Here is a 17,102-nt window from a genome sequence, read left to right on the forward strand (position 1 = left end):
TCTGGCTGCTGCACCTAGCATGACTCTCTGCTGCTGTTGCTTGTCTCTTGCATGTGGTTCCGGAGAGAGAGAGGGCGCGCGCGGCGCCCACTCACACACACACACAATCTGTCTGTCTTGCATGCGAGCAATCCGGGTAACGGCGCAAGGACCCTAAACCGACATGTTTAATCGATTTTAATTATGGGTCTATGTCCATTTGGCCAATCGAATTGCACCGCTTCGCAACGCACAACTTCCGCACCCACCGCCGCCGTCATATCCCACAACATCGTGAGCTTCACTCAACAACGGCCTCATGGCGCAACGGTAGCGCGTTCGACTCCAGATCGAAAGGTTATCCGTTCAAATCGGGTTGGGGTCATCCAGAAAAGCGTCTAATCGCTCAAATTAATCTTTTTGGCCTCGTCGTTGAGTTGTGCGAAGTTGGTGGTTTGTGGTGGTGACGTTCGCACATAGTCCGGGCGACGCGTGTGTGGCAGGGGCGGACGCGGGACTCTTTCTGACTTTATGATAGTGTCTTACCGTTGATTCCGGTTATGAAAAAAGACGGAAGGAAGAGGAGAGCGCGTGCTGGTTGCTGGAGAGTTGCTCAAAGAGGACGGCTTTTTTGGTGAACATGATGATGCTGATGTTCAGCAGCAAGAGAAGTCTCCCTGTCTTCAAGCCTATACTAACTCTATTCCGCCTGACCGTTTCCATTTCTGTGAATTGGATCCAATCGTGTCAAATGGCGCTGATGCCCTCTCAATTTCTACTCATGCATCCTTCTCAATTGATGCCACAACAACATAATTCGTCCTTGATTGTTTACGCATCAAGCAGAACCGCCATGTCCTAACCCATTCATCACAAAGAACGACATGATTTGGCCTACGTCGCGCATTGTTTATTGTATGCCTGACCAAAACATTGTTTGATCCGGGGCTGAAACTTTCACCACCAAACCGAGTTGGCATTAAGGACTTCATAGACAGCGAAGCCAGGATACCCTCCAGCTCAAGCACTCAGTCACGACTGTCCGGTCCACTAGGTAGGCAGTGAAAGCTTCTCTGGAGACTCTTTCTAGCCCAATGGCCTGTGGCAAGTTTTCTGAAGGCATCACATGGCAAATCTGAAGGGCAAGGACAGAGTGAGAGACCAAGACGCTATTCCATTCTGTCTAACACTAGACAAGAGTATACTCGCTACTTATTCATCGCTCTTGCTTCCCTGCTTCCTTGCAGAGACATGCACTTCCCAACAGAAGTCCTGGATAACTTCATCGCCATCGGCGACAGCTCATGACAGTCATGCAAATCCAGGCAGTAGCTACGAGACCAAAGATCACATTCCCAGTGGTCCCAAGGGGCCCAGGTCCAGGTTCTTCGTTGGTCTGAGGGCCCCGACGTCCAGCACCGTCGTCCATCGTCGTCGTCGTCCGAGGGATCCGATATCCAGCACCATCGTCCGTTGGCGTCGTCGTCGTCTGACGGATCCGATATCCAGCACCGTCGTCCGTTGGCGTCGTCCTCTCCGCTGTCATCGTCTCCTCCGTTGTCTGTCGGTAGCCCACTTGACTCGAGTGTGGAGATGGCGTCATTGGCTGATATGAGGGCCTTCGTGACGAGTTCTGGGCATCGGGTGGCCCTGCGGGCGCCTCTGATACTCGCAGACGTTGCTGTTCAACTGGCATGCACGCAGGCCGGGGCGGCAAGACGTCGTGAGGGATGGCACTCGGGGGCAGCTGCCCCTGGTGTGTAGGGGGGAAGATCCCGTTCTTCCGTGCGTTGCTTGCGTCCTCCCATCGTCTCAATGTGTTCTCCATGTTGCGCACAGAAGCCCCTATATACGCTACCTCACCAGCCATAGCGGTAACGTTATGCTGCATGATCCTCTCAAAGTTGGTCAGATGCTCTTCTTCTTCTTCGTTTGAGTACCGAAGCCGCATTGAGCTTGAGTCGTGAGCTGGGCCATAGTAGAATCCGTCGCGGTCTTCGTCGTCGTAGACTGCGTATTCTGCACTTGACCTAGTACGAGCAGGGTACTCGTCCGGGGACGGATAGCGGTCTAGAGCCCACGTATTCTGCGGTACAGAAGCTAAGCCAACCCATGGAGAGGAAGGCGCAGGTTGTTTGGCTGTGTTTTGGTCTTTAAAGTAGACTCTTTTCTTGCCTGTGAGGTCGAGCTGGACTCTTTGCTCGTCCTTAAGGTTGGAGTGGACTCTTTTGTGGCCTTTGAGGCCTTTGAGGTAGGGCTGAGAAACGACGGGCTGACCGAAGTGCTCCCGGATGTACTGACGGGTGGACTGGGGGTTTTTGTCGTCGGGCACGTCTTGATGAGGTGTGTCTGGACGGGGCGCAGCTGGACGAGGCTTATCTGAGGGAGGCACATCTGGACGAGAAGTGTCCGGACGGGTCTTGTCCTTGCGCATGCCCTTATCGTCGTTGTCATCTTCGTTGTCGTACTTTTTCTTGCCCTTGTGGTCTTCCTCGCACCTGCCCTTGCTCTTGCCATTGCTCTTGCCGTTGCTCTTGCCGGTGCTCTTGCCCTTGCCGTCCTTCTCTATGCCCACTACCGTCGAGGCCTCACTGGCGTCAGACGAGTCGTCAGAGGAAAGGTAAGTTGTGTTCGCGGGGTCTTTCAGGCTGTTGAGGTCAACAAGCTCCAGGCGAGCGGGCTTATTATGGTCGCAGGCAATGTAGCCTTGGAATTTCTGGTTGTTCTGGCCGCTGTCCGCCGGTAATAGTTCCACGAAGAGGGCATGAGACTGGGAGTAAGACGTATTCGCAGTTGTACTTTGAGCCTGGGGTAGAGACGCATTTGCAGCTGTACTTTGAGAGGTTGGAAACGTGTTTGCAGCTGTACTTTGAGAAGGGCTATACAAGGTTGCAAATTGAGGCCGAGGCGGCGGTGGAGGCGCAGGGTATGTGGCATACTGTGGGTTTTGCACATTATTTGAAGTACTTTCGGTGGGTGAAGACACGCGAATGCTCCGGGGTATCTGGGGTGTGGGAGAGCCGCCGTTCACTAATGGCCTTGACGAGCGAGGGCCTTGTGCCGCAGCCTCTTGATCTTGAGTAGGGGGCTGCTGGACGGCATCCTCTCGAGCGGGCGGCTGGGCGACAGTAGAGCTCGCGCGCTCGTCATCGACGGTTGAATGAGGCATCTTGCGGATGTTACGATGTGATGAATGTGATAGTGGGATGTATTTAGAATGTCTTGGGTACTTTGTAGTCGAAGAAAACGTGTTCCAATGTTGGGCTGACGTTGATGTTTGGAAAACGAGGAACGAGGGTCAGAGACAAGGACGGCATATTATAAGGACGACAGAGGACGACAACAGCAAGGGCAAGAACAACGAGAACAGGAACAGCAGGAGCAGTAGCGACAATATGACGCGAAGAAGGTACGTTTGCTAAACGACAACAACCGACAGCAGTAGGGATAGGAGCAACATGACTTATCAGGCATGACAATGTGATGGCAAGACCGTCCCTCATACATGCCACAGAATGCACGTTTGCTCAGAAGATGAATTCCCCGACTCTTTCCACTACACAAGTCTCTTCATCAAACATTGCTGTTGCCTTTTACACCATCTTCTTCCTCCCTCCTGATGTCTTCCTCACTCCTTCCCCTTTCCACCCGACCGCGGTCCCTCCTGACCAAGAACCAGATCGCCCCAGTCAGAAAGAACTGAACAACCATCGTTCCCACGACGCTCCTGAACCCGCGGCGGAAGTACGGCGCCTCGACGGCAGGAAATTGCAGCAGCTGCGCCCAGGCGACAATGGCCTGCCCGATTGCGTTCATCGACGCCGTGACGATGGCTCTCTCCTCCGCGTCACCTGCCATCGTCACCGTCGCCCACGCCATCGTCAGCGAGGGAATGGCGCCCTCGAAGCCGTTCAGCATAAAGGCCGCCAGCCGCCCGCCCTCGCCGACGTTCCACGCCACCAGCATCACCACGCCAATCAACGACGGCACCGTCGCGGCGATGGACAGCCCTGCATACCAGCCTGTGCGGTCGGCGAGCGCACCCGCGGCGAAGCCGCAGACGATGGAGATGGCCGTCGCGACCGTCGGCAGCGTGTTGATGCGCGTGACGGAGTACGTCTCGGGGAAGGCCTTGAGGTAGAGCGAGAAGGGGGACCCGCTGGGCTGGAGGTTCTCGTTCATGATGGTCCACTGCGCGACGAAGAGGTACCAGTGCCAGCGGGTGAAGACCTTTTTGAAGATATCGCGTGAGACCTGTAGTTGAGGCGGCGCCGTGAGGCCCTCGAGACGCTTCTGTGCGAGGGCGTACTGTCGTGCGGGCAGCAGCTTCGGCCGCGAGCGGGAGGGCACGTCGGGGAAGACGAAGAAGCCGATCAGGGCGATGGGGATGGTGATGACGGCGTCGACGATGAAGAGCCAGCGCCAGCCGGCGAGGCCGTGGACGTGGTGCAGGTTCGTGTAGGCGGCCGCTTGGAGGTAGCCCGCGAACATGGTTCCCAGCGGCGCCGCGATGTAGAACAGGGCGACTCTGCGGCCGATCTCTGAAGATTTGTACCAGCTTCCGATTACGTAGATTATTCCGGTGAATGACGAGCTCTCGAATAGGCCTGTGAAGAAGCGCATGGCGTAAATTGTCTGCACGTTCTGAGCCCATGCAAGACCGAATGTCGACAGGCCCCAGCCGATTTCGAGGACTGGCAGGACGATGTTGATGGGGTAGCGGGTCAGATAGTAGCACGCCGGGATCATGGAGGTGCAGTACGAGGACCAGAAGACGATGGTCATATAGTTGAGCTCGTTGCCGACGAGGTTGAGGTCCTCTTTCATGCCGCTGGTCTGGTGAGCTTGAAAGACTGTCCTGGGAGCAGAGCAACATACCTAACGTAGGCATTGGTCAGAGATGACTGGTCAAGATACTTGGTGAAGAAGCAAAGACAGCCAAAGATCAGGATCAACAAATCCAGCCGCAGGACGAGGTTCTTCTCCTCGCTTGGCGTGTCGCGCGAATACCATCGGAGGGCCGTCATGAGGCGAATCCACGAGCCTTCACGAGAGGACTCCCGAGGTTCCTCGGTGATATCAGCCGGGCCATCAGCCACGGCTGGCGACTTTTCCGTCAGCGCAGCCATCATAATAGTCGGCGTCTGAGTTGAGCTCAAGGTAACTGTCAGGCCAACTGCAAAACATCGTGAGGCATCACGTTTATATAATCCGTGGAAATGAGGGAAAAGTTCATCAGCCATATCGATAACGAAGAACGACCGACTCGCACATCGGCAAAGAAGCTCGTTTCCCCATTCGGCCAGCATCCGCAGAGATGGTTGGACGACGCGATGGCGCAATCGCTGCCCACTATGATAGCACATGGCATCTCCATTCGAGTCTCCCAATGAGACCTCATCGTTGCGTAGCATTCTGCAAAACCAAAGGGTGGGTCTGTGATAAAAGACCCTGACATTTGGAGGCTGTCCACTTAACCAGTGCTAAGCTTTTGAGGCGCCGGGAACCGGTGGGATGGGTCACGAACTCATTCAACGTAGTGCTTACTTTTGGCCTTGGATTGTTCTGTTGGCTGAGATATGTCCTACGAGAAAAGAAAGCGAGTAACAAAGCCGTCCTGACGGGAAACAGTCTCATTAGTAGTACTCATTGCCTCGCTGGAGCCCCTAAATCCAAACTTTTGTATAATTCAGCCTCTCCGGGTCAATCTTTCAGTTACTCCCCTCATCCCCCCCATTAAGCGCCGCAAGCTCATCTCCGCCTCTTATCCTTTACCTTCTTATCTGTCTGCTGCGTCGTGCCGACCAAAAACCCCTTCTTCACTCCCACGGCCGTCCTGCCGCGCGCCAGCATCGCCTTCTTAGTGCCGATCGAGTACTTGTGCGACTTGGGCGCGAGCCTCTGGTCCTCCTGCTTCACCACCCGGAACACGGTCGACCCCACGACCTCGTCCTTGGGGCCGCGGCCCTCGCGGGAAATCTGCGCCTTGGCGGTGTTGAGCTTGCGCGCCTTGCGGGGCTGACCCTCGGCGCCGTCCTCGCCGTCGTCTTCCGAGTCGGACTCGAGGAACTCGGCCGGGAGCTCGGCCGGCAGATCGAGTCTCCGGCGGGTGGGCTTCTTGGACGCCGCCACGTCAGCCTGCTCTGCGTCCGCCAAGTCCTCAGCCTCCGCTGCGGCGGTCTCCATCTCCTCGTCCTCGTCGTTTGCCTTCTCCGCGGGCGCGGGCTTCTGGGCCTTGCGGACTGCAGCCTGTTCCTGGAGGCGGGTGTTGCGCTCCTGGCGCTTGCGCTTTTGAGCAGCGGCTTGTCTGCGAGATGGTTAGTTTTTAAAAAGTAATCAGGTCACTCGTGTAACGTACTCTGCGATGGCCTTGTTGGCAGCTTGAGCGGACTTCTTCGCCTGCACCGCAGCCTTGCTCGTCGAAACAGCCTCGGGGGCCTCGTCCGAGTCTGAATCGTCCGCCGCCTCAGCAGCTGGCGCCTCCGCCTTTTCCTCCGCCTCCTGCTCCTCCTCGTTCACGGGCTCTGGCGACTCCTCCGAGTCGTTGATGACCTTGTCCTCCACCTCCGACGCCGGCTGCTCGGGCCCTGTGATGATGGACGGCTCCTGGATGTCGGCGGTCTTGGACGGGATCGAGTCCGCTTTCAGCTCCACCACGAGAGACGACTTCTTTTTTGAAGACGGCCGGGCGCTCTCATCCTTCTTGGCGGAGCCCTTCTTGGGGGTGGCTCTGGGTGTGGACTTGGGTGTGCCCTTGGGGGTTGCGTCCTTTGAGCGGACGGGCAGCTTCTTTGGTGTGGTAATTTCTCCGGGCGACTCGACTCCCGAGCGCAGCATGTTCCGGGTGGTGACCATTGTGAATGAGAGACCGGCAGGTCGTGTGGCTTCCCGCGGGGGGAGGTGGCAAACCGTGTTTCAATGCGATCGCAGGGCGAGATTATGTATTCCAGCAGTTTTTTGCAGGGCTTCCGTATGAGTACACAACGCGAAACGCTTCGGGTCCCTGGCGACGGATGAGTGTGTGAGTTCGATGGTGTTGATGAGTGAGGACCGAAAAGTCATCGAGGGAAGGGTGCAGTCGCAACTTTTTTTCAAGGTGGGGCAAACCATCAAACAGACGGTGTTTGATTGGCTGCAAAATCTCGACCCACTTCACTCATCGTGAACCTCAGTCGAGCTTCCTACATCGAAGCTTCATCTGAGCACCACTGCGCCGAGGGCACCCACGACCGCATGAGCTGACTCGGGCGACCAGTTTCTTTGAATCTGTCATTGAGATTCTGAGCGAGGTAGACGATCAAGGCGGTCTCAATGCAGCAGGCTTGCCGCCTCAATTGATCTACACTAGAACCTCGAATTTCATCCTCCTGGCCCGCTCAAATGCTGTCGATGGACCATCATTGACCACACTCATCGCGCCATACTTACACACTCCATCCTTCACCATGTTTCGCCTCGCGAGAGCTCATGCCTCTCACGCTCGGCCTCTCATGGCCGGCGTTCTCCCCCGGCCATCGCCAGCTCTCAGCCCTCCACCAGCCGTCGCGACGAGCATAAGAACCATTCAACGGGCTGCAACCGGACATCGCAAAGCCCGTCCAGACCCCAACCTAAGAGACGAGAGAGCGCCCATAAGGATCCAAACAGTGACGATACCCAAACGCTCCAACGCTCTCTTCCGCATGCTGTGGAAGACGCTGGAAATCCCCGACGGCGACCCCGACCAGACATACAAAATTTACAGCGCCTACCTGTCGGCCCTCGCCCAGCGCAGGGAAGTCAAGAATTGGGAGTCCAACTTCCTTGGACGTGAGTCAGCTTTGCTACATGATCCGTTCTGACTCCCCTTCGATATCCAAAACACATTTGCTGACCTGCCTCCGCCACAGAGACAAGGGCGAACGGCACCGACCTCCACAACCTGGCCCTCTTGATCCTGGACTTTCCCAACATGCGCGAGGAGGAGAAGGACCTCTTCTTCCATGTCCTAAACACGGCTTCCGGCATCGGGTACGACGCCTCGGCCCTGTCCCTCGGCCGGACCCTCATCCATAACCAGGTGCCCAAGACCTCACCGTACTCCTACTGGGCGCCCCAATGGGGCCACATGCGCGACCACGTCGACTACCTCATCAAGCTCGGCCGCGACGCCAACGCCATCGTCCTCGAGGGCATGCTGGCCCTCAGCCGCAAGACCGAGGAGTACGACAAAATGGCCCTCGCCGCATTCAAGCGCGCGCGCGTGCTCGGCGACGAGATGACGTACTTCGACTGGGAGGCGGGCTGTCTCACGGGCATGGCCGAGGCGTACAAGCGTCTGAAAATGAAGCATAAGGCCCATGACACGTACCGGCTGCTGGCGGACAAGGGTTACGCGGATGGGGTGTATGAGCTGGCCATGGCGGCCCCGAAAAGCAGTGACTATCTCCCTCGCCTGACCAGGGCGGCCGTCTCTGGATACAGAGAGGCTTTTCAGCCTCTTATGACCGAGCATCTGAGGCTGTCAGACGAGTACAGCAAGAAGGGCGACAAAAAAAACGCGGAAGAGCACCTGTTTTGGGCGGCGGAATATGGAAATATTCTCAAATATAGAAGGACTGTGAAATAGAACAAAATGTATTACTACACGAACTGCGACGCCATTTTCTCTCTTCTTCTTCTCCCCCTTCCTTTTCTATCTAGGTACATCCCACTTAGGCGTACTCCGCCCTGTCCTCCCAGCCGGGCTGCAGGTAGCTCCAGTCGCGGTTGAATTTGAAGTCCGTCTGGTACTGGCCGTACTGCACCAGCTTCAGCCCGTCCAGCTTCGCCCCGGCGTCCGTCTGCGCCCACAGGCTCACGGCGATGGTGTTGCGGCCGCGGTTGTTGATCACGCCGGGCGGCACGGGGAACCGCGTCTGCGGGCCGATGTGCGGCACGTATTTGCCGTACTGGTAGCCGTTGATCCAGAACATGACGCGCGCCGTCGTGCCCGCGGGTGCGGAGAACTCGACGCCGAGAGGCGCGTCGAGGTCCGAATCGATGTTGAGCGTGAAGGTCGTGACATAGAAGGCGATGCCCGCGCCGGACAGGCCGTCGAGCGGGGACTTGGTCGCCCACGAAGACGAGGGTGTGAAGCCCGGCAGGTGCCAGCCGAGGCGCTCCGGGTGGAGGCCGCCCTCGTTCATGGGCCCGCGGACGGGGTCGATGTTGGCCTCGCCGCCCGCCGCGCCGGCGAGCTTCCACTGCTTGAAGCCGGTGGCCGTGCGGGTGCTTCCTGGTTGGAGCTGGGCGCCGAGGATACCGCGCGGGTTGTTGATGCCCTGGCCGGTGGAGGCCTGGTCGTGGCCGTGGTAGTCGACGACGACGGTGAGGACGTTGTCCGTCGCGCGGAGGGCGGCGCGCGGGAGGGCGAGGGTCTTGTTGGTAGTCGTGGCCGCGGCGGACCCGACGTCGCCGCCGATGGGCTGGCCGTTGAGCCAGGCGGACCAGCCGAACGCCAGGCCGCCCGAGGCGGTGATGTTGACGGACGTGGCGTTGGCGCCGTCGAAGTAGCCGCGGTAGATCTTGGCGCCGGAGTAGAAGCCGTAGTCGGAGCTGTAGAGGACGGGCAGGGTGACGGGGGCGTAGGGGCTGGGCGTGGTGGTCTTGTTGCAGACGACCCAGCGGGAGTCGTCGTAGTCGCGGGCCGCCTCGGGGAGGGCGTCAGCGGAGCGCCAGTTCTTGAGCTCCGGCAGGGCGACGGTGCGGTCCTCAGCGCCGGGGATGGTGGCGGTGAAGGAGCCGTACGCGGTCTTGGTCGCCGGCAGGCGTATGCCGTTCCAGTCGATGGTCTCGATGGGCTTGTCGCCGATGTAGGCCTCGATGGTCGTGGCGCGGTCGTTGTCGCCGGAGACGTGGAGGACGCCATGGGAGATGCTGGTGCTGCGGACGAGATAGGGGCCGAGGACGAAGAGCTGCTCGTCGGGCTTGACGGTCGGGTTGCCCGTTGTGGCGGGAGCCCAGAAGCGCCACGCCGTCTTCTGCTCGAGGAGGTATACGAGGACGCCATTAGAGAACTTGACGGCCGTGGAACCGGCGACTTGTTTCCAAGTGAAGGCGGTATGGTTTCCATTGCTGGTTTCCGTCACATCGGTATCGCCGTGCACCTCGAAAGTGAGATTGCCCTCGTTCTTGAAAGCAAACTGTCCAGTCTGGCCTTCTTGAAGGTAAAAGACGAGGACTTCGTTGTCAAAGACGCCGTAGGTGGCGACGTCGGCGGATGAGTACAGCAGAGTGTGCTTGCCAAAGGTGTAGTCGGATACAAGAATCTTGCTCTGGCGGCCGTTGAGAGTGACACCAGGAACTGTGACCGCGCCGGCCGTCGTGTTGAGGGTGACGTCGAACTGGATCGGGATCATGGACTTGGTGCTGGCCTGCTGCACGACGGTGAAGCCGGTCTGGGTATTGGGGTTCCGGAGGACCCAGCTGAAGGCGGACGTCGATGAGAGCTGGTACCCGGTACCGTTGCCGACCATCTCGACCTTGAGAAGTTCGCTGGAGACTCTGGTAAAGAGACTGATAAGCTTTGTCTGGAAGAGCTTGCTCCACTGCTCTCGAGTCTCGCGAAGGGGGGCAGAGTAGTCGTAGGATGTGTAGACTTGGGGTGCAGCAGCTGTATGTCGTTAGATATGCCAAAGCAGGCGGAGCATCTCACTCACAATGACCCCAGTTGGTTCCTCCATACGTCATATACAGGCTGAGCAAAGTGACCCGCTGTCCGATGTTGTTCTTGTAGTAAACATCCGCAAAGCCCGGATCATGCTCTGAGGCGCACTGCAAACGTCGTCAGTCATCCCCCGTTTCTACTCTTTTCCTATATGTACCTGGTCGTAAAAAGTCTGGCTTCCCCAGTTCGAGAACCAACCTCCCTCGAACTCGGCCAGGTAGCTCGGCTGGGTGAAGGAATAGTTCTGGAACCACTGGAAGTACGTCCTGACCACGTTGAACCCGACCGTCGGGTCGGTGCAGGACAGGCCGCCGGGGTAGCTGTCCAGGCCGTAGACGTTGATGGCGCCGCCAACGTTGTTGTAGTCCGTCGACCACGAGCGCGAGCGCATGCCCTTCTCGTTGTGCGTGAGGGGGACGACGACGCCGGCGTCCTTGAAGGCCTTTTTGATCTGCTCCATGTATACGACCGCGGTGTTGTTCGCCTGGTAGACCGTCTCCTGGTATTCGTTCTCGACCTGGTTGAGGATCACGGGCTGTTTGGCGTATTCCAAGTCAGCTTTGCCCCCTTACAACTTCCATATAGACGTTTGAAGCCACTTACACCGCCGTTGGTGATCTGGTTCGCGGCGATGATCTTGCCGACCTCGGTGATGAACGGCAGCCATCCCTTGTAGTAGTTCTCATCAGAGGTTCTGATCTTGCCGAAGCGGCCGTCGGAGCCCCAGAGCGCGAGGCCGCCGCCGTTGGTCTCAGCCTTTATAACAATCAGCAAAGAATTCTCGAGCATCAGGAGTTTGGCGTCTCTCTTACATTACAGTACGGGCCCGCTCGGGCGATCACGTATAGGCCCGCCGCCTTGCAGTCGTCGAACAGACGCTGGATATTCTTCCCGGCTGTCTCGAAGTCGAAGACGCCCTCGGAGGCGGAGTGGTAGGACCAGAAGAAGTAGATGCTTTTTGTTTCGTCTGTCAGTGTTGCACCCATTTGATTGCTGACTTGCAAGCCGTTCTGCCTACCTCACGGTGTTGAAGCCATTGGCCTTGAATTTCTGCAAGACATCCTGCAGACACTTAGTAGGAAGAACGATGGTGAGCAACAACCCTGTGACGTACGAGCCATAAATCTGGGTTCGGCAACCGCTGGTAGTGAAACTCCGCAGAGCTTTTCTCATCGTCAGCAATTGTTACAAGTTCCTAATGGTGAGAGGGGCACCGACTAAATAAAGACCCTGGTGTTGTTCACCGACAGACTGTACTTGTCCCACGACACCACGTCCGTGAGGCCATTGTCAGTCGCAACGGCCCCAGAGACCAACAGCCAGATCAAGGCCGTCACCGCCCTGAAGAACCGCATGCTGGAATACCGTCAAAAAGTTGCCAATGCTCGCGCCCAGATCTTGGCAGGGTCGAAATCGCAATGGCTCGCGTCGGCATGAAGCAGCCAAGAGATCTTCCCTCGAGATCGGAACGCCAGATCGTAGTCTTTAAAAAAGAGCCTCACGTCAATCACAAACATATAACAAGACCTCCTTGGTCGCGCGCTATCGCGGGAAATGAGGCCGAGCACGACAGTTTCGTCATTCCAGCAATCAGGTTCACTGCCGTCTACCTCTCTTGCGGGGTATCCCAGTCTCTCGCCATATTGCCATTACGCGCTCGAGGCAGGTTTTTGGCGGGCCGAAAGGTGCAATTCTTCCGTTAGCTCACGTGTGAATTGACCAAACTATGGCCAGCCGCAAAAGGGCATGGTTTGCAAGGTCGAGCTGCCAGTTTGGGAGAGAGCCAGATGGAGATCTCGGCGTTATGGCAGCCGAGGGTTTGGGCTGTTGTCCGTAGATTGCGGGGTTTGGGGAACTGTGATCACCTGGAGATCAGAGGGGGGGCGGATAGCCGTGCCTGTCGGATGGCGAGTAGTCTACGTACAGACAAGCTTTTTGGGGAACGCGCCGATGCATCTTGGCCGATTCTTCCGTCCAAGACAAAACGTGACGTGATTTTATTCAAGTAGAGGAATGTTGTGCTGCATCTTGACTGCACATGCTGCTGCAAACTAGCCTCAGCTTTTCAAGTAGGTAAGCTTAATTGCGGCCGGATTGCCGAAGCCGAAGGCAATGACTTGAGCGTTAATGTTGACGTCGAGTCCATCTTTGGTGTCAATGGACATTGAATTTACTGTTGCAAAGGCCTCGAACCAGAATGTATTTCTTGAACCAAAATCAGGAGGACCTGGGAACCAGCGAAACAAGCTCCAACATCGAAAAGTGGATTGCGGCACACTATCGGATTCTAATTGACAGAGAGAGCGCGAGCGGAAACCTATGCCCAACAATATGCACGTCACAAGTCCATCCTCGCGGTTGAAGTGCCAGCAAGACCTTAGCTGTTGACTGCGCACCGGATGTCGACCATATCGTACGCTCATCGCGTCAGAACGGGAAACAGGAATGGAAACGAGAAACCTCCGTGACCATGACGACGTCGGGACCGAGGCTATCACCAAGGACAACCTACCTGAAAGGTGACAAGACCGCCGAGTTCGAACACGAACGACTGCAAGCATACAATGGACGATGGGGTCCGGGGCTGATCCTACCCATCAGTCGGATCGAATCGCGCGACGTGCCTGTTGGAAGACGAAGACACCATCGAAGCTGCTCCAACGCGTCTCACGTAGTCCCGACCGTGATCTCGTACACGAGATGTTGCCAGCCAAGTCGATGCGGGCGTTAGAATCCTCAACATCCTCAATGACTTATCCGGAACGGAAGGTGGTGCGCGACGGTGAGAGTTGGCCTTTGCGTGACGTCGCCGGTGAACCTGAAGCTGGCGACAGAGAATGATAGCTGACGACATGGTCGCATCTCTGCAGGCGGTGTATTAATTCTGTGTTTGAAGGTGACCTCACCGGGACTCGTGTAGACGATATCGCGACTCTCCTATTTTCGAGGCTGTCCAGCCAAGACCCCACCAACACGAATTCAGCATCGAACCTGACTCAAACCGCCTGCTCGAGACGATCACTGGCAGCGCCGCGACGACCTTTTGAGGTCGGTGAGGTCGGCGATGGACCATCAGCCCCATGTCCACGGTAGCCGGGCGACTGGATCCTCCCAGGGCGCCGCGCGCGCCCGTGTCAGGCCTGAATGTCGAAATCCGAACTCAGGTCTACGAGTTGGTCGACACTTGTCAACGAACCCAGCCATCCACGCTTCCTAGAAACTTGGTTGACTTTGTTGGTGAATCGATAGCGCCGAAGCTTCTATGTAACCCCTGAGCGAGGTTACATCTGGTACCAACCATCTTACCAGCGATTGCGGGCAATCTAGCAGAAACAGGGGCGGAATGCTCTCCCGGGGAGAGAGGCTGGACGTGCCGCTGAACAAGACCAGGGTAGGCGAAATACAAAGGGAAGCGAAATGCAACAGAAAAGGGTGCATTCGAGCCCCTTTCGAGCAATGATGGCACTTGGCAGGATGCCCCTCTCATCAAATTTTGCACATAGCAGAGGCGCTCAGTCGGTCAATTTTCTTTCCCTCACCCCGGATTGTCAAGCAGACCCTTGAATGCCGTGCGGGAGTCGGAGAATAACCCTCGACCACCAACCACCCTGGCCAACGACTTTGCAGCAGTAGCACCAACGCAGATGACGGGTGAAGTCGGCGACTACCTGGCGACGTTGTGCAGGTGCGACGTCGGCCTTGCAGACGGATGGGATCCTGGCGATCTGGACCTCTCGAGTCGTTGACCGAGAACAGTGGCAAGCTGGCGCCCTGGGCGTTGTGCCCGGTGCACGCACCTGGTTTGCTTCCGTGGGCAGCAGATCTTGGTGCGATGACGCTCGTGGCCGACAACGAGCCGGTGGCGGCCAGCACCGTGCGATGGCTGAGCAGCGAACAGCACAGACGTTGGCAACGTCCTGGCGCTGGCGCACCAGCAACAGCGACTGCCAATTCTTCATGGCCACCGTGAGGATCTACCCGACGGCTCTGCAGGTTACCGCGTGCGATGGCGGGATGAGGTGTCCTTCAACTGTCTGTTGACGATCAGCTACACGCCTCGGACATCAGACCGATGGGTTGCACGGGTGACATCGTGACGGACGTCCATCAGCAGCCGGGAGAGTATGTCCAGACATAACCGTAAAAGCCAACTCATCCTGTCTTGAGAGGCAGGATACACACAGGTTCTTGGCAGGGTGTTCAGTGAGAACTCCATGGAGCAGGGTCGATCGGTATGTGGCGTCGTCTAGAAGCCATCGTGCTTCGAAACGTTGTCCCGGCTATTTTGATTCGGCCGAGGAAAATGAAGGAGAACCAAAGACGGATTAGCTGGTCGCGAGACTCAACATGGTAGAAAGCGGAAGAACAAAACGAAACAGGTGACCGAAAGCGCGCCGGAAGGCAGGCGTCCCACGTGTTGGGCGCGCGTTGACTGCCATCGTGCCGTTTCAGTTATTCCTGAAAGGACTGAAGGAGAGCAGAGACAGTGACATTGAGTGGTGACAAGCAACGTGAGGTCGCAGCGCTCGTCCGTTCTGAGCGCAGGTGGCTATCGGGCTAACCAGGCTTTTGGCCATTCGGGGCGCCGACTAAGACGAAACTCTGGTGTTGGATTGCCGAGCGTTTCTTCCAATTTTGGCAACACTTTTTTGGCCTGACAGAACCGGAGCAATTGCACGACAGGATGGAGAAAGCGGGTTGAAGGAGCAGAATTTTCTTTTTGTTTCATGGCCGTCAAACATGTGTGCGGGCTGACACGTTGCGAGTGGACCTGGAGAAGAGAGCCGTTCGCAGCGACGGCGTGCCATCTGCACCGAGGGTTCAACATCATCGTTGGTGCTTTGGCCATGGCGGGGATGGCCTCTCGAACCCCCCAGAATGATGCCGAGTCAGTAAGGCAAACTCTGTCTGTCTCTGCCTCCCTCTCTCGCCTTGGGCGAAGACCAAACCGCCTTCTGGTTCGTGCAGCTGGGGGGATCCCCTCGACTGACAGCGGCATTTTCAGGCAAGATCCTAGAGAGGTCTGCGAATGGGAAGCGATGGGAACGGTCCAGGTCGGACTTAGGGAGAGGTATTGTATAGTAGCATCTGGCCAAGTTGCTCCTCTCGCGTTCTCATTGCTGCGAAGAAGTCAGAACTCTGGGTCAAACTCCGCAGTGTGTGGGATCAGAGATTTGGGTATGACTCTTCATTCATTTTTATCCCTCTTTTCATCTGCGTCTGCATCTTCCCCTCACTTGACGTGCTGGGCGCGCGGTGAAAAGCTGGAATCGGACAGAGAAAAAAGACTCAAAAAATGACAAAGCAACGAGCATCGTGCAGATGGCGCAGACGGGCGTCCCCACAAGTGGTGCATCAGCGTGAGCCCTAAACGCAGGAACAGGCGCATCTGTTGGACCCAGCAGTCTTCGTCCGATGCAGATGGGACGAATGAGAAGCGACGGATTTGCTCGATCCTTGGGCCGCGGAAGGGCGAGAAGTCGCCTCAGCATCGCATCGCAGCGCATCATGCTGCTCTTGGTTCAGGTACCAGCGGCGGGGGTACGTATCTTTTTGGTAACCTGTAAGACGTCGCGTCGGGTTTCCTTCTGGCGAACGGCGACAAGCGATGGCAGACAACGGCCAACATCCGTACGTACGGGGCGAATGTACTTTGCAGCAGAGAAAGAGAGACACTGCATCTGCATTTGTGTCTCCTAGCGTCAGTCCAAAGCCGCACTTCCGACCCTCCATCGCGATAGAGACCCTTATTCGCAAGGTGCAGTGGCCGGCGCCGAGAGATTCGGATCAGGAGATCAGAGACTCCTCCATTCCAGCCAGCCCAATTGGCGAGCATCCTGTCCCAGGTCGGGCTTGTCTCAGCTTTATTCCATCTCCAGAGAGATAGTCACAGAGATGACGACCAGCGGGGGAGGCTTGGAGGAGGTGTCTCTGATTGGGAGGTGTCGGAGAAAAAGAAAGCAGGAATAGAACATGTGGAAATGTGCCGCAAGCCCCCCGAGGCATCAACCGACGCGGGCTGGCGCTGACTGGTGGTGGCCCTCTCGGCTGGCTGGAGGAGGACGGGAGGCGTGGGAGGAGGACAACCAGGCTATTGGGAGGCGATCTCATCGCTGAGCCAGCCAGATTCCAGAGGCGACCTGAGAAGCGACTGGTCGTGGAAACCCAGAAAAATGCAGGTAGCGAATCTAGGAAATCTGGGAGATGGTGCATCTCAGATCCATCCCTTTCGTCATTTGTGCCATTCTTCCAAGGTCCAAGAGGTCCAGCCTCTGGCCGTGGAGCTAATTCCCGCAGACCCCGTCGAGAAGCATCGGAGGTTGGTGGCGCCGGGCGGTGGTCTCTCTCGTGTCCTGGTATCCGTATGTAGTGCCGTCTCTGCCTTGTCGACTGTCGTGACTGTCATGGAAGGCGGGAAGGCGGTGATGGTGGCCTG

General features: G+C 57.1%; 5 protein-coding genes across 5 annotated transcripts; 1 reads left to right on the forward strand and 4 right to left on the reverse strand.

The window, feature by feature from the left end:
- Positions 1–1,261: 1,261 nt before the first annotated feature.
- On the reverse strand, positions 1,262–3,148 carry CGCA056_v007149 (uncharacterized protein; the record flags this gene model as incomplete). Its single annotated transcript, XM_037322398.1, has 1 exon — positions 1,262–3,148. One exon carries the CDS (start codon positions 3,146–3,148, stop codon positions 1,262–1,264), a length of 1,887 nt encoding a protein of 628 aa, XP_037178817.1.
- Positions 3,149–3,552: 404 nt separating this feature from the next.
- Positions 3,553–5,108, reverse strand: SEO1-7 (putative transporter SEO1; the record flags this gene model as incomplete). Its single annotated transcript, XM_037322399.1, has 2 exons — positions 3,553–4,810; positions 4,858–5,108. 2 exons carry the CDS (start codon positions 5,106–5,108, stop codon positions 3,553–3,555), a joined length of 1,509 nt encoding a protein of 502 aa, XP_037179710.1.
- Positions 5,109–5,730: 622 nt separating this feature from the next.
- On the reverse strand, positions 5,731–6,834 carry CGCA056_v007151 (uncharacterized protein; the record flags this gene model as incomplete). Its single annotated transcript, XM_037322400.1, has 2 exons — positions 5,731–6,286; positions 6,338–6,834. 2 exons carry the CDS (start codon positions 6,832–6,834, stop codon positions 5,731–5,733), a joined length of 1,053 nt encoding a protein of 350 aa, XP_037179711.1.
- A 590-nt stretch (positions 6,835–7,424) lies between these two features.
- On the forward strand, positions 7,425–8,587 carry CGCA056_v007152 (uncharacterized protein; the record flags this gene model as incomplete). The annotated part of the gene is made up of 2 exons (XM_037322401.1): positions 7,425–7,788; positions 7,869–8,587. 2 exons carry the CDS (start codon positions 7,425–7,427, stop codon positions 8,585–8,587), a joined length of 1,083 nt encoding a protein of 360 aa, XP_037179712.1.
- Positions 8,588–8,672: 85 nt separating this feature from the next.
- lacC (putative beta-galactosidase C) lies at positions 8,673–12,021 on the reverse strand (the record flags this gene model as incomplete). Its single annotated transcript, XM_037322402.1, has 8 exons — positions 8,673–10,612; positions 10,659–10,773; positions 10,824–11,201; positions 11,270–11,422; positions 11,479–11,620; positions 11,685–11,728; positions 11,781–11,829; positions 11,885–12,021. The coding sequence occupies 8 exons, from the start codon at positions 12,019–12,021 to the stop codon at positions 8,673–8,675; spliced, it is 2,958 nt and encodes a 985-aa protein (XP_037179713.1).
- Positions 12,022–17,102: the final 5,081 nt, after the last annotated feature.

The sequence above is a fragment of the Colletotrichum aenigma genome (genome assembly GCF_013390185.1).
Source record: "Colletotrichum aenigma strain Cg56 chromosome Unknown KSG_Cg56_contig04, whole genome shotgun sequence".
NCBI classification, from domain to species: domain Eukaryota; kingdom Fungi; phylum Ascomycota; class Sordariomycetes; order Glomerellales; family Glomerellaceae; genus Colletotrichum; species Colletotrichum aenigma.